The 16,983-nt window shown below is 42.4% G+C and overlaps 1 protein-coding gene across 1 annotated transcript in view; it reads left to right on the top strand.

The window, feature by feature from the left end:
* SLC4A1AP (solute carrier family 4 (anion exchanger), member 1, adaptor protein) overlaps positions 1-4,133 on the top strand; it is a 38,788-nt gene extending 34,655 nt beyond the window's left edge. The window contains exons 12-13 of the mRNA XM_011956326.1: positions 2,560-2,629; positions 3,793-4,133. Of these exons, the coding sequence (XP_011811716.1) occupies positions 2,560-2,629; positions 3,793-3,842 (120 nt within the window). The 3' untranslated portion in view covers positions 3,843-4,133. The remainder of the gene's footprint in view (positions 1-2,559; positions 2,630-3,792) is intronic.
* Positions 4,134-16,983: the final 12,850 nt, after the last annotated feature.

The following is a 16,983-nucleotide window of genomic DNA, read 5'->3' as shown; positions in this document are numbered from 1 at the left end:
CTGGTAGAATCTGACTGTGAATCCATCTGGTCCTGGGCTTTTTTTGTTGTTGGTGGTAATATATTTTATTACTGACTCAATCTCACTGCTTGTTATTGGTCTGTTCAGGATTTCTGTTTCTTCCTGATTGAATCTAGGAGAGTTGTATGTTTCCAGGAATTTATCCATTTCTACTAGATGTTCTAGTTTATGTGCATAGAGGTGTTCATAGTAGTCTCAAATGATCTTTTGTATTTCTGTGGTGTTGATTGTAATGTCTCCATTTTCATTTGTAATTGAACTAATATAGAATATTCTTTTCTTGTCTAATCTAGCTAATGATCTATCAATTTAGTTTATCTTTTCAAAAACCCCTTTTTTTTTTCATTGATCTTTTGCAATTTCTTTTGTTTCAATTTCATTTAGTTCTGCTCTGATCTTTGTTATTTCTTTTATGCTAGCTTTGGGTTTAATCTGGTTTTTTTGTTTTTTTTTTTTGTTTTTTTTCGAGACAGAGTCTCATTCTGTTGCCCAGGGAGTGCAGTAGTGCAATCTCAGCTCACTACAACCTCTGCCTCCCGGGTTCAAGCAATTTTCCTGCCTCAGCCCTCCTGAATAGCTAGGATTACAGGCGTGCACCACCAAGCCTAGCTAATTTTTGTATTTGGTTAGAAATGGGATTTCACGATGTTGACCAGGCTTGTCTCAAACTCCTGGACTCAAGCATTCTGCCCACCCTAGCCTCCCAAAGTGCTGAGATTATAGGCATGAGCCACTGCGCCCAGCCTGGTTTGGTCTGTTCTTGTTCCTCCAGTTCCTTGAGGTGTGACATTAGGTTGTCAATTTGTGATCTTTCAGACTTTCTCTCTCTCTCTCTTTTAAATAGAGATGAGGTCTCACTATGTTATCCAGGCTGGTCTTGAACTCCTGAGCTCAAGCAATCCTCCTGCCTTGGCCTTTCAAAGTGCTGGGGTTATAGGCGTGAATCACCATGCCTGGCTCAAGACTTTTTGATGTAGGCATTTAGCACTATAAATTTTTCCTCTTAGCACTGCTTTTGCTGTATCCCAGAGGTTTTGATAACTTGTGTCACTATTATTTATTTTGAAGAATTTTAAAATTTCCAGTGATTTCATTGTTAACCCAAAAATCATTTAGAAGCAGATTGTTTAATTTCCATGTATTTGTGTAGTTTTGAGGGTTCCTTTTCAAGTTGGTTTCTAGTTTTATTCCACTGTGGTCTCACAAGATACTTGATATGATTTCTATTTTTTTTTAAATTTGAGATTTGTTTTGTGGTCTGTCATATGGTCTATCTTGGAGAATATTCCATGCACTGATGAGAAGATTGTATATTCTGCAGTTCTTGAGTAGAATGTTCTGTAACTGTGTTAGTTGATTTGTTCTGGAGTGTAGTATAGGTCCAGTGTTTGTTGACTTTCTGCCTTGATGATCTGTTTACTGTTGTCAATAGAGTGTTTAAGTCTTCCACTATTATTGTGTTGCTGTCTTTCTCTTTTCTTAGATCTGGTAGTAGTTGTTTTATGAATCTGGGAGCTCCAGTTTTAGGTGCATGTGTATTTAGGATTATAATATCTTCTTGTTGGGTTGATCCTTTTATAGTTATATAATGGCCTTCTTTGTCTTTTTTTAGTGTCGTTGCTTTAAATTCTGTTTTATTTGATATAAGAATAGCTACTCCTGCTTACATTTGACTTCCATTTCTGTGGAATATCTTTTTCTACCCCTTTACCTTCAGTCTATAAGAAACCTCGCATGTTAAGTGAGTCTCTTGAAGACGGCAGATATTTGGTTTTATTTATTTATTTATTTATTTATTTTATTTATTTTTGAGATGGAATCTCGCTCTGTCGCTCAGGCTGGAGTGCAGTGGTATGATCTCAGCTCACTGTAACCTCCGCCTCCCGGGTTCAAGTGATTCTCCTGCCTCAGCCTCCCAAGTAGCTGGGACTAGAGGCACTCACCACCACACTCAGCTAATTTTTGTATTTTTAGTAGAGATGGAGTTTCGCAACATTAGCCAGACTGGTCTCAAGCTCCTGACCTCAGGTGATCCACCCACCTCAGCCTCCCAAAGTGCTGGGATTACAGGTGTGAACTACTGCGCCCAGCCTGTGACTTTTTTTTTAAGTGGAGCATTTAGACCATTTACATTCAACGTTAATATTGAGATGTGAGGTGCTGTTCCAGTCATCATGTTGATTGTTAACTAGATATTTTTCTTCCTTCATTGTATTATTTTTTATAGGCCCTGTGAGTTTTATGCTTTCAAGAGGTTCTAGTCTTGTGCATGTCAACCTTTTGTTTTAAGATTTAGAACTCCTTTTAGCATTTCTTGTAGGTCTGGTTTGGTAGTGACAAATTCCCTCAGCATTTGCTTGTCTGAAAAAGACTTTATTTCTTTTTCATTCATGAAACTTAGTTTTGCTGGATACAAAATTCTTGGCTAACATTTATTCTGCTTAAGGAGGCTAACAATAGGACCCTAATCCCTTCTACAGTTGTAAGGTTTCTGGAGAGAAATTCTTGTGAATAAAACAATCCATCTTTTCTTTTTAGCTTCCACCAACACTTTCTTCCAAATATCCTGAAGATGACCCAGACTACTGTGTGTGGGTCCCACCTGAAGGTAGATTGTTTTTACTTTTTTTTCCTCTAAGGTTCATTTATTTATATTTTTGAATAGGTAATATAGATTTAAGGTTCAAAATAAGAAAGTTACAAGAGTATGTAGTGGTAATTTGTACACCATGTTTGGATCCTTATTCAAACAAACAACCCTTTAAAAAAATTATTAGCCAGTCAGATAATTTTGAACACTACCTGGATATTTGATGATACTAAGAAATTGTTGATTTGTTTTTCAGAAAAAGTCCTTGTCTTCTAAGAATATATATGGAAGTGTTTACAGATGTAATGTTATCTGGGTTTTACCAAGTCAAAAGAAAGGAAAACAGTTCTGGCTGTGCCTCAGCTACTCAGTTGTTTTCCTCACAAGACAACCAATTGTTGTTAGTTTCTTATGGATACTTATATATAAAATGCTAAGTACAGAGGAGCATCTATAGAAAAAAATTCATAAAAGTTAACCTTCTGGATCAAAGGTATAAACATTTTGAAGATAATATAAATTGCATTCTCTTTTTTTTTTTTTTTTGAGACGGAGTCTCGCTCTGTCGCCCGGGCTGGAGTGCAGTGGCCGGATCTCAGCTCACTGCAAGCTCCGCCTCCCGGGTTTACGCCATTCTCCTGCCTCAGCCTCCCGAGTAGCTGGGACTACAGGCGCCTGCCACCGCGCCCGGCTAATTTTTTGTATTTTTTTTAGTAGAGACGGGGTTTCACTGGGTTAGCCAGGATGGTCTCGATCTCCTGACCTCGTGATCCGCTCGTCTCAGCCTCCCAAAGTGCTGGGATTACAGGCTTGAGCCACCGCGCCCGGCCCAAATTGCGTTCTATAGAGATTATACCAGTTTTATGCTCATACACACACCCTTAAAGCAATGTATGAGATACTTACTTCCTCATATGTTCATCACAGCTTGAGATTTCTAATATATTAGTAACTAATAGAATTTAGTTACTAGAGATGTCTACTTTTTCTATGTTAACAAATGTTAGGGTAGAAGTGAAAAGAGGGCTGTATTTTGAAATTTCATACAAAAAGTAAAATTTCTATCAAAGAATAAACCTTTTTGTCTACTTTACTTTTTGGCCTACTGATATCTGGATATCTTTTCTCTCCTGACTTTGGAAAAGTAAATAATGTATTTCTTTTTTTATATTCTGATCTAGGTCAAAGTGGAGATGGCAGAACTCATCTTAATGACAAGTATGGCTATTGATTGCTTCAGAATCCCAAAAGAAGACCTTGTGGACCATGTGACATGGAATATTTGGGATAATGTATCAAATCAAATAGCCAGAGAAGTTTAGATGATCATTTGTAAGATCTGGTGACTGGCCTTTCCTTCTGTGTTCTTGGCTTCCTAAATTTATCTGCCCATATGATTCTCATGCATTTGATATTTATGTTTAAAAGTGTTTATATATATATGTAAAAAGGGAACCATATGTTTTGAGAATTTGTAAAGTGAGAGACATGATCCTATTAAAATTAGAAGACAAAAATATTCATAATTTTTTTTTTTTTTAAGAGGGTCTTACTCTGTCACCTAGGCTGGGGTACAGTGATGCAATCCTAGCTCACTGTAGCCTTGAACTCCTGGGCTCAAGCAATCCTCCCACCTCAGCCTCCCAAGTACCTGGGACTATAGGCATGTACCACCACCACACCTGGCTAATTATTTTATTTAAAGTTTTTGGAGAGATGAAGTCTTGCCATGTTGCCTAGGCTGGTCTTGAACTCCTGGCCTCAAGTGATCCTCCTGCCTCAACCTTCCAAAGCACTGGGACCTAATTTTTTTTTCTTTTTTTCTGAGACAGGGTCTCACTCTGTTGCCTAGAGTGAGTGCAGTGGCATGATCACAGCTTACTGCAGTCCCAACTTCCCAGGCTCAAGTGATTCTCCTGCCTCAGCCTCCTGAGTAGTTGGGACTACAGGTACATGCCACTGTGCCTGGCTCATTTTTATATTTATAGAGATGGAGTCTTGCCATGTTACCCAGGCTGGTCTCAAACTCCTGGGCTCAAGCAATCCCGCTCTCCTTAGCCTCCTAAAGTGCTAGGATTACAGGCTACTGCCTCCGGGACCTAATGTTGGGACCTTACGTTGATTAAAGGTCACAGCCTCTTTCATTATAACTTAAGGACTATGCTTTTCCTGAGCAATAGGGTGCTTCTGGTGGTTGGGTTGCAGAACTCACTGATATTGCCTCCTCAAGTAACTGTTGAAATATGAGGTTATGCTATGGGTGTGATTCTGGGTGTCCCTGTCATTCTTGGTACTAAAAGTAGGTTCACAGTGGGGGACTTCCTACAACCTTCAACTATAATCTTCCTACCAGGTTTGAGAATAGACCCTGACTTATCAGGACAAAGTTAACTATGGCACCACCTTGTGCATTCAGGCACTAGTGCTGATGAAAACTCAGCCTGCTGAATGTCCAGAACTCTGACCAATCAGTCATTCCTTCTCTTGTGGAAGGGTGCAGATAAGGCCATGGAATGAAAAGCTGCATGTATTCTGCCCGTTGTGGGGCTTCTCACCTTTGCGGAGAGGGGAATAGGAAGAATTTCTCTGGGAACAGGAAGAAATGCAGGAAGATGTCTTATTTCCTCCCCTCACCCTCCCCATCATTAGTGCTTCACTTCCATAGAAAGGAAAGCCCAAGAGTGAAGCAAAGTGGAGAGCATTTGGGGTAGGCTGAGGTAGACATAAGCAGCAGGGAGGAAAAATGCTGCCTGAGCTGGAGAGTGAATGAGGCTGATGCTTTCCTAAAATGGATTACACAGTATGCACGGAGGTAGGCAGGAAGCAATAATGAGCAACTTCAGTTATCCTGACAGATGTGGGAAGTCTGGTCTGCTAAAAGTGATAAGTTCTTCATCTCTCAAAAAGGAATGTTGGTATTATGAGAAACTATTATTTTGGACTTCATGTAGACCAACAAGGAAAAACTGGTTGATGATGTAAGAAATGACAGGAATTTGGGTACAGAATGACTATGCCATTTTGGATTAAAACACTGAACAAAAAAGTCTGAGCTAGATCAATGATCTTCAGAGGTGAAACTCTATTCAAACAAAATTGTATGTGGGACCCTAATACTTGAACAAGTAAAAATATATCTGCTGTGGTCGAAGTGAAGGCAAAGGGATTGGAGACACACACACACATACACACACCACACTACCCCACCCCACCCCACTCCTCCCCCTACCCTCACAATGACCCTAAGGAATTGTAGGCAGATGTCTTAAATTCTTCAAGTCTCAGTTCTGTCATCTGTGAAGCAGGGACAGTAATGCTTCCTGCTCTTGGAACCTAAGATTGTTCTAAGGATCAAATGAGATAATGTAGGGGAATATAATTTACAGGGTTTTATAGATGTTAATAGTTGTTATTACAAAGGGGGAATAGATCCTAACATCTGGGCCTGACTTTCCTCATCAGTGAAAGAGGAGATAGGATTAGATCAGTGATTCTCAACTGTGGCTACAAATTAGAATCACCTGGAGAAATGTAAAATTTTTTTAATTGCAATATTTGTTTCCCACCTCAGACAGATTTAATCAGAATCTCTGAGGTGATCCTTTTTTTTTTTTTTTTTCTTGAGGCAGAGTCTCGCTCTGTCACTCAGGCTGGAATACAGTGGCGTTATCATGGCTCACGGCAGCCTCTGCCTCCTGTCCTCAAGCTATCCTCCCACCTTACCCTCTCAAATAACTGGGACTACAGGTACATGCCACCATGCCCAGCTAATTTTTATATTTTTTTATAGAGATGAGGTTTCACTATGTTGCCCAGGTGGTCTCAAACTCCTGGGCTCAAACAGTCTGCCCACCTCAGCCTCCCAAAGTGCGGGGATGACAGGCGTGAGCCACGGCATCTGGCGAGGTGATCCCTTTCACAAGTACTCCAGGTGACTCTGATGTGGAGCCCATGGTGGGAAACCTCTAGAGCACTGTTCTCTATAACAATCCTTTTCTGTTTAGGGTCAGATATTTTAGGCTTTGCAAGCCATATAGTCTGTTGTAACACTCAACTCTACTGCTTTATGCAGACAGCATTGGCAATACACAAATGAATGAGTGTGACTGTGTTCCATTAAGTATTTGTTTATCAAAACAAATAGCAGGCTGGATTTGGCCCACAGGCTGTAGTTGGCCAACCCCTGCTCTACATTAATTCATCTTTAAGGTCTTACCTGGCTAAAATTTTTCTCTATGACATCTTTTAAAAATGTATATCTCAGTTCATGGATATTTGAAAGTTTCTATTCAGAAGGCTAATTATCTCTTAACTATATGGGTTACAGTTTTATGGATACCAGATTTCAAAGTAATCCTGTCTCCTTTTCTCAGAAACAAAAGGTTATTAGTCATGAAATAAAATATGCTGTTACAGCAGGAACACAAAGAGTTAACTGTAAGCAAGCTGTCCCTGGTCTGCCGTCCTGGCCTCCCTGGGAGTTCTGTATTATATCTGCCTCTATATTTAAAGAGCAATGGGAAGCCATTGGATTGTTAGTGATGGTGAAATGATTGGGTTTGGATTTTTTTTTTTTTTTCTTGAGCCGGAGTCTCATGCTGGTTGCCCAGGCTGGAGTACAGTGGCATGATCTCGGCTCATTGCAACCTCCACCTCCCAGGTTCAAGCGATTCTCCTGCCTCAGCCTCCTGAGAAGCTGAGATTACAGGTGCCCGCCACCACGTCCAGCTAATTTTTATGTTTTTAGTAGAGACAGAGTTTCACCATGTTGGCCAGGCTGGTCTCGAACTCCTGACCTTGTGATCTGCCCGCCTCGGCCTCCCAAAGTGCTGGGATTACAGGCATGAGCCACCATGCCTGGCCAGGTTTGGATTTTTAAAAGAAGATTCAAACTACAGTGTGGAAGAAGGATGGAAGAAGGCAGGAGGATGCAGGAAAAACAAGTTAGAAGTCTGCAGAAGTCCAAGTGAAAGATCATAGTGGACTAAATTAAGTGAAGACTGAGATGGAAAGAGGTAAATAGAGCCCAATAATATTTTAAAAAGTAGAAAGGCTAAGACTGAGTGATGGGATTGTCTAGGGGTAAAAGGGAAGGAATTGAGTGTGTGTCCCAGATTGCTGGCTTGTACATCTCAATGGGTGATAGGTCATTCATTGAGGTAAGGGGAACAAGTTGAGCTTGATGTTCCTTTGAGACACCCAAGTAAAGATGTCAAAAAAGCAGTTGGTTGGATACATACGTCTGGATCTCAGAAGAGAGTCCTGAAGAACAGTTGTGGGCGGGTAGGGTTGGATGGCAGGTACTAGTAGGTGAGGTTAAAGACTAGGTGACAGGAGTTTTGAAAGCAGACTTCAGTCTTGGACAGCTGGATCTCCCTATCTTTGGTACAAGGAACAAAACTTTTCCTGGGTATGGGTACTCATTTGTTGGGGGAAAAGGTGAAATATGTGTATCAGAGTAAGCAGCGTTTTGAACAGAAAAAGTCAGGCATATGTATTTAACATTAAAACAAGTCTCTGTCCACTTAAAAATTTTTCTTTTTTTGAAACAGAGTCTCACTCTCCAGTCGCCCAGGCTGGAGTGTAGTGGCACAATCTTGGCTCACTGCAACCTCCGCCTCCCGGCTTCAAGTGATTCTCCTGCCTCAGAGTCCTGAGTAGCTGGGATTACAGGTGCACACCACCACACCCAGCTAATTTTTTATATTTTTAGTAGAAACAGGGTTTTACCATGTTGGCCAAGCTGGTCTCAAACTCCTGACCTCAAGTGATCCTCCTGCCTTGGCCTCCCAAAGTGCTGGGATTATAGGTGTGAGCCACTGTGCCCAGCCACTTTAAGAATTTTCAAGGGACCTAAAAACACGTCTAGAAAGCCAAAACTTTATTAACTATTTTGTATTTAAAATTTCCAATAATAATAATAATAGGTAAGGCCAAATGTGGTGGCTCACACCTGTAATCTCAACACTTTGGGAGGCTGAGGTGGGAGGATCCCTTGAGCTAGGAGTTTGACACCTGCCTGGATAATACAGTGGGACCCCATCTCTACTAAGAAAAAGAAAAAATAGGCCAGGTGCGGTGGCTCACACCTGTAATCCCAGCACTTTGGGAGGCTGAGGAGGGCAGATCACCTGAGATTAGGAGTTCAAGACCAGCCTGGCCAACATGGTGAAACCCCGTCTCTACTAAAAATACAAAAATTAGCCAGATGTGGTGGTAGGTGTCTGTAATCCCAGCTACTCGGGAGGCCAAGGCAGGAGAATTGCTTGAACCTGGGAGGCGGAGGTTGCATTGAACCAAGATTGCACCATTGCACTCCAGCCTGGGGGACAAGAGCAAGACTTCGTCTCAAAAAAAAAAAAAAAGAAAAACAAAACAAAAAATAGGCTGGATACAGTGGCTCATGCCTGTAATCCCAGCACTTTGGCAGGCCAAGGCGAGTGGATCACCTGAGGTCAGGAGTTCCAAGACCAGCCTGGTCAACATGGCAAAACCCTGTCTCTACTAAAAATACAAAAATTAGTCGGGCGTGGTGGCAGGCACCTGTAGTCCCAGCTACTCAGGAGGCTGAGGCAGGAGAATCACTTGAACCCAGGGGGCAGAGGTTGCAGTGAGCCAAGATTGCGCCACTGCACTCCAGCCTGGGCGACAGAGCGAGACTCTGTCTAAAATAATAATAATAATAATAATAAAAGCTAAGATTTATTTAATGCCCTCAATGTGCCAGGCACTATGCTAACTGCTTTGTATGGATTCTCATTTAATCTTCCAAATAGTTCAGTGGGGTAGGTACTATTACTTCCTTCAGTTATACAGCTGAGGAAACTGAAGACTTGAAAGTTAAAACACCCTGGTTTAAGGCCACTTAGTCAATGAATTGGACTGGAGCATAAGCAATCCAATTTCTGAGTCTAACTCTTAACCCCCAGTATATTGCTTTAATTTTAAAGATAGACTTTTTAAGAGCAGTTTTATATTTACAGCAAAATTGAACAAAAAGTGTAATACGAGGAGTTCCCATTTACCCGCCTCCCACCCCCCCCACACACATAGTCTCTTGTACAGCAAAGTCCTGTACCAGAGTGGTACATTTTTTACAATTAAACCTGAATTGACACGTTATCAAACAAACTACAGTTTACATTAGGATTTACTCTTAGTGTACATTCTGTGGGTTTTGACAAATATATAATGACATGTATTCACCAGTGTAGTATCATACAGAGCAGTCTCACTGCCCTAAAAGTCCTGTGTGCTCTGCCTATTCATCCTCCTCTCCTCCCTCAGCCCTAGGAGCCACTGATCTTTTTATTGTCTCTGTAGTTTTATATTTTCCAGAATGTCATATGGTTGGGTATTGCCTTTTTTTTTTTGGAGACAAGGTCTTGCTTTGTTGCCCAGGCTGGAGTGTAGTGGCACCATCATAGCTCACTGCAGCCTCGAATTCATGGGCTCGAGGGATCCTTCCACCTCCGGTTCCCAAGTAGCTGGGACTACAGACGTGAATCACCATGCCCAGCTAAGTTTTAAATTTTTTATATAGATGGGGGTCTCACTATGTTGCCCAGGCTGGTCTTGAACTCCTAGCCTTAGGAATCCTCCCCTGCCTTGGCCTCCAAAAGTGCTGGGATTACAAGCATGAGCCACCTCACCTAGCCTAAATTTTTATTACTAAAACTCTTTTATTTCTAAAATTAAGGATATTTTGAGAAGAGGAAAATATTTAAAGCAGTATAGTAATTTTAAAGATATTTAGAGAAAAGGGAAGAAATGAAGCATGGGTGAAAAAAATTAAATGCTGGGTGGGTGTTGTGGCTCATGCCTGTAATCCCAACACTTTGAGAGGCCAAGGCAAGATGATTGCTTAAAGCTAGGAGTTCAAGACCAGCCTGGGCAACATAGTGAGACCCCATCTCTACAAAAAATAAAAAAATTAACTGGTTGTAGTGGTAGCACCTGTAGTCCCAGCTACTTGGGAGGCTGAGGTGGGAGGATCACTTGAGCCTTGGAAGTTGAGGCTGCAGTGAGCCATGATCATGTCACTACACCTAGCCTGGAAGACAGAACAAGCCCCTGTTTCAAAAGCAAATAAAAATAAAAAAATTAAATGCCTAAGCATCTCAGCATCACCATAACGTGACCACTGTTAAGATTTTGTTTATTTCAGTTGGGCATTGAGAGTTCATTGTATTGTACAGGAAAGAACACTGTTCTACCAAGACTAGATGGAGTTAGCCCTTTTGGGAAATATGACACAATTCCCAACAAACATTGAAGCCGTTAGCCACAGCCTGAAGATCTGTTGTTTTACCACTGAAATGCTGCCACCTCCCAGATAGGGTGTGACAAGTGGCCAGCAGCTGTGGATGGCTTCCTGAGAGAGTGGGAGCCAGAGGGAAGCCTGCCAGCCCTGTGGCAATCAAAAGCCAGAATCAAAGCCTCTGCAGGGGAGGGGAGCTGTGTTCCCATACAGGGTTTGATCCAACCAGATTATTGACTGCTGGGAAATGACAAAACTCCTTGACCTTTGAGGAGTGGGTCCAGCATCAAACTGGTATAGTCTTTGTGTGACAGGCCACTCTGATTCTGAGATTCCTCACTTGATGTGGGCATTGAGAACAGTTTTCAGGATTTCACTGCTGGTCTCCAAGAAGACTGCCCTGCTTTGGTTTTAGAGGTTTGGCACATCATAGTCCAGGGTGGAACCAAGACTTCTATTCAGTAGGATTCTGGAAATCTGCCCCTACCCCCACCATAGGACCTGGCATTGATGAGGCAGGTTGGAGGGCTCAGCATGTGATTGCAGTGTTTCCCATCAAGGGTACCTCTGCCTCCTTTATTCCTCTAGCCCATTTTAATTTCTCCATGTGGAGGTTTTAGGATCTATGCCTTTGCATTGCCCACCGCCCTAATCTAAGCTCCCTTCACCTCATGACTCCACAGGTCTCCCTCTCATCTCTGCCTTATCAGCTGTCCTCCACATGTGTCAAATACATCCCTGAGCAGGGTCCCTTGCTCTGAAATCTCAAAAGGTTTTCCAATGTCCAAAATGTGAAGGTCCAAATTTCTTTGAGGCTTTAAAAGCCTTATCATAGGGTTCCTGTGCTTTTTGATCATCATGACCCCACACCTGCCCTTGTCTCTCCCTTTCTGCCACCCGATGAGGCATACCTGCTGCTCTAGAAATAACAGGTTATTGCCCCAAACACACCTTTGCTTTTTCCTCTCCCTATATTTTCTATCAAGCCTTTCTGCATAGGCCTCAGTTTCCTTATCTATTAAATAGAGAAAATAATACCTACCCAACAGTATTGTTGCAGAGATTAAGTAACAAATATACACTTTTAGTCATGTGCAACACATAATCACCTCCCCCCACCCCATGTAGTTATTATGAGTATCATTGTTGTCTTCCTTGCTCATGTTTGGTAAGTAAGGTACTACTTTTTTACTTTTTTTTTTTTTAAGACTTCATTTTTTAGAGCAGTTTTAGGTTCACGGCAAAATTGAGCAAAAGATACAGAGATTTTCCATTGTCCCCACTCCTCTCATACACAGCCTTCTCCACTATCAACATTCCCCACCAGAGTGGTAAATTTGTTATAAATGATGAACTTATAATTGATACATCGATATCACCCGAAGTCCACAGTTTACATTAGGGCTCACTCTTGGTATTGCACATTCTCTAGGTTTGGAGAAATGTTTAATGTCATGTATCCATTATAGTATACAGACAAAGATGGTTTCATAGCCCTAAAAATCTTTCTCTGTGCTCTGCCCATTCCTCCCTCCCTCCCCCAGGCCCGACTCATTTTTAGCCCAATCAGCTTGCCTCGAACTACCTTCAGGAGGTCTCCTTGATTGCCGCGGCTATCACTAATCCCTCCTTCCCCACTAGTGCTGTAGCACTTTATTTCTACTTCTATTATAGCCCTTACTCCAACGGCTTGATATTCATTACTGATATGTGTGGTTGGGTTACTTACGCTTGTCACTTATGAGTTCTTGAGGACAGGAACTACATATCTTGTACCCCATCCATGGCAAGTAGCAGTTCACAAATTGGTGCTCAGTCAGTTAACTGTTGGTTTCAATGGGTGGAGGGCTGAAGGGCAGGTCTTAGCCCCAGCCCTTCCTATCCTTCGGTTTTTCTGTCAGAGAAGGGGTACCTTCTAGCCACCTTCAGTTCCAGGAACTTGCTCCAGACAAGCTGGACAATCTAGGAACTGACCATTTTAGCAAGTTTAATCCAGACAGAGGGCTGGATTTAATGTCCTACTTGGGGCAAAACCAGGCAGGATCTACTTCCCATCAAGGAGCTCTGCACTCCAGCAGCTGGCTTTAATTTGGATTGTCCAGGGCTAGGTGCATTCAGCTGGGGTTGGTTGGGTTTCCTCAGGTCTGCGTTTGTCACGCACACCCCGTCAGAAGTTAATGCAACCACGGCAGGGAGTGACCACAAGAGGGCAGTATAGGCCCATTACAATGTGGTCAACTTGCACACGGGACTGAAAGAAGATTAAGGTTTCAAAGCAGAAGAAAGAGTAAGAATCAGAAAAAAGGGAGGATTGTGAAAGAGTTAGGAGCAGCAAGCTGGTTTCGCTCACCGACATTCCTGGGCCCAACACCTGGCAGCAGCCAGTTAGCCAGGGACACTGGTCAGGCCCAAATGGTGCTCCCAACTCTCCTCCCAAACTGTCTTTTCCAGTGCTTAGTTTCACCTAGAGAAAGTCGCTCTCCATTTATAATGCCAATATTCTATGGAGGACTTTGGGCATTGCCTATTTATTCCTTACACACTGTATTGCAGCTTTACAGTTTACAGAGGATTTTTGCACACCTGTTAAAAAAAATCTGAATCCCCTATTAGACTTAAAAGGTAAAAAGGGATGTTAATTACCTCTGTTTAAAGAAACTGAGGCGCTCGGCATGGTGACTCATTCATGCCTGTAATCCCAGCATTTTGGGAGGCTGAGGTGGGTGGATCGCCTGAGGTCAGGAGTTCGAGACCAGTCTGGCCAATATGGTGAAATATCGTCTCAACTAAAAATACAAAAATGAGCCAGGTGTGGTGGCTCCTGCCTGTAGTCTCAGCTACTCAGGCTGAGGCAGGAGAATCGCTTGAACCCAGGAAGCAGAGGTTGCAGTGAGCCCAGATTGCATCACTGCACTCCAGCCTGGGCATTGCAGTGAGACTCCGTCTCAAAAAAAAAAAAAAAAAAAAGAAAGAAACCGAGGCTAGACACATGAAGTGACTTGCTCAAAGGCACACCGAGTTTGTGGTGGAACCAAATCTAGATGTGAGTTTCTTTCATTTCTGTTTCTTTGCTTATTCCTTCTAGTTTTCAATTGTTTATGTTTGTAAGCTTAGTGAGTTTTTAAGAGCAAGGACCGTATCTGATTCCTCTTTATATCCCTGAATGGTGCCCCTTAATCTTTAGGGCTATGGCTGGGTGTGTTGTATAACACCTTCTCCGGAGTTAGAGTCCATGATCTGTCTCTTATCCTCCATGAATAATTCTGTGATTTTGAGGCACAGCCCTAACAAAGACAGTGTTGTCTATGAGTGATCCTACTGGCTGAGCATTTCAACAAGGGCAGCCACTTGGCTGCGTCCTTCGTAATACAGGGAGGGTGTAAGACAGTTTTCCAAAATGTGCATGAGTGTCCCTGGTGTCATGAGAGTCGACTTTAGGGGATGAGGATGAAAATGTTTAATTTTAGTAGCTACACATATAAATACATATAAACAGTATAAATGTAATATGTCACATTACATATATTAAAACATATGTATAAATATATACACACATATGTATTGTAGCTTAGAATGAAGTTAACTTTTTTATTTAAACAGATTTTAGGGTACAGGTAAGTTTTTGGTTACATGGGTAAATTCTTTTTTTTTTTTTTAAATAGAGATGGGGTCTTGATATGTTGCCCAAGCTGGCCTTGAACTCCTCGGCTTGAGAACCGCCCACCTTAGCCTCCCAAAGGGCTGGGATTACAGATGTGAGCCATGACACCCATCCCATGGTAAGTTCTTTAGTGGTGATTTCCAAAGAGATTTTAGTGTACCTATCACCTGAGCAGTGTACAATGTACCCAATATGTAGTCTTTTATCCTTCACCATCCTCCCAGGCTTCCCCAGTCAAGTCCTCAAAATCCATTATAGAACTCATGCCTTTGCATCCTCATGGCTTAGCTCCTACTTATAAGTGAGAACATATAATGTTTGGTTTTCCATTCCTGGGTTACTTAACTTAGAATAATGACCAGAATGGGGTTAACTTTTAAATTGTGTTTATTTAAGAAAAATATTATGTAAATAATAGTATGGTGGTATGCAACAAGGCAGAAAGCCTGAAGCAGGTATACCAATGACAAGTTCAAGGAATTGTGGTGAGGTGGGAAAATGTAACAAAACTCATTAGTCACAAAACTCACTTCAAGTCTGGCTCTGTCACACTTAAGCCATGTAACCCTGATTAAACTGCTGACCTTAAATGAGCCTGTTTCCTCATCTGTGAAGTTGAAAAAGAACTCCTACCCTCCTAAAGTCACATTAAAATATGTAGAAGCATGCTGAAGCCCGGAACACACCGTGCAAATAGCCCGTGGGGCTGATATCCCAATTTCCTCTTTTACAAGGTCTATCCAGGGCTTCCTCTTCACCACTCCAGACAGTGCCTCCCAAGTGGCCCCTATTTCCCAGGATCCCAAGGACCGAGTTCTGTTTAGTTTGTTGTCCACACCTGGGTCTGCCATTCTGAGGGTGGGAGGCGGGAGGGGCTGGAGAAATCCTGGAATCAGTCTGGGAACAAGTCCCAACACATGTCACTGTTTGCTTTGTCATCCTGATTCAATGACCTCATACAAGGAAGGGAGGGAGCAGAAGGAGCTGTTCCCTTCCAGATACCTAAGGAGGCTTCTGACATCTACTGTTTTCCTTGGCACGAGAAGGGCAGGAGCTGGGCTGTGATTTTTAAGGTCTGAGCTAATCTTGGAAGTGGTGAACAGCACCTCCCACAGCTGGCCAGACTGCTGCTTGGGGAACTGCCTTGAGCAAAGGGGCAGAGGGAGCTGGAATGGGCATCAGAACCCAGGCTGCTGCCCCTGCTCCTTGAAAGGGTTTCAGAACACACTGCCCTATCCATCCCCAGGATCTCACCAATCTTAGTACTAAGAATGCTAAGAATGGGCATGTCGCCCAGTCAGAGAGAAAAAGCCTGAGGCTAGGACAGCTTTTTTTTTTTTTTTTTTTTTTTTTTTGAGAAAGAGTCTCGCTCTGTTGCCCAGGCTTGAGTGCAGTGGAGTGATTTTTGACTCACTGCAATCTCCACCTCCTGGGTTCAAGTGATTCTCCTGCCTCAGCCTCCCAAGTAGCTGGGATTACAGGCGCCCGCCACCATGCCTGGCTAATTTTTGTATTTTTAGTAGAGACAGGGTTTCACCATGTTGGCCAAGCTGGTCTTAAACTCCCGACCTCAGGTGATTTGCCTGCCTCGGCCTCCCAAAGTGCTGGGATTACATGTGTGAGCCACCGCACCTGGCCTAGGACAACTCTTGAACGGATTCTTAGCCTGGCCCCTCATGGGACATTCAACTGGGGTTGACAGAGGCTTCATTGACCCCAGGGCCAGAGAATGTAATCGTCCTCACGCACTCATACATTTAATGCATATATTTTTTGAGCACCTACTGTGTACCAGGCCTTTTGGGGAAATGAGGCAGCCATGTTGTATCAAAAGGCTAGACAGGACTTTAGAGTCACCTTTTTACCAACAGGAGTCCGTCCTTACCCCACTCTCTCTACCATCCTGGACATAATTAAGGTTTAAACAAATTATTTTGTTGGCCAAAAAAATTGAATTTAGTAACTATTCATTTCCAAGTTTTTGGCAATCACATATTTACATATCTGCAAATAAATTCTGATCAAATAACACAAGATAATAGCTAACATTAGTACACTGAGTTAATATCCAGTCAGAAAAAAGCAAAGAAATTCAGCGTTTTAGTTATCCTGTTTATTCTGGTTGGGCTTTTTTAAATTTAAAAAGTAGCTGGCCGACTACATGGGGAGTCAGTTCAAGGTTTTAGAAGCAGTGACATAACTGCTGGGTTTTGAAGGAGAAGAGTTCACAAGCAGAGCGAGAGGATGTTACAGGCAGAGGAGGCAGAATGGTCCAGGTGCTAGTCCTGACACCTCCATCCCCAGGTTGATCGACTGAATCAAGCTGTGGCTTGAACTCAATGGGTAGGAGCCAGAGTTTGGAATGGAACTAACGATGGTGGAGGTGAGAACCAGAAAGTGTATGGTTGAATGTTCTAGTCTTTCCATATCATAGTCCTGGAGAAATTGAGG

Source organism: Colobus angolensis, unplaced genomic scaffold (assembly GCF_000951035.1).
Source record: "Colobus angolensis palliatus isolate OR3802 unplaced genomic scaffold, Cang.pa_1.0 Scaffold413, whole genome shotgun sequence".
NCBI lineage: Eukaryota > Metazoa > Chordata > Mammalia > Primates > Cercopithecidae > Colobus > Colobus angolensis.
Note: the sequence above shows the minus strand (reverse complement) of the source record. Positions and strands in the feature narration are given on the sequence as shown.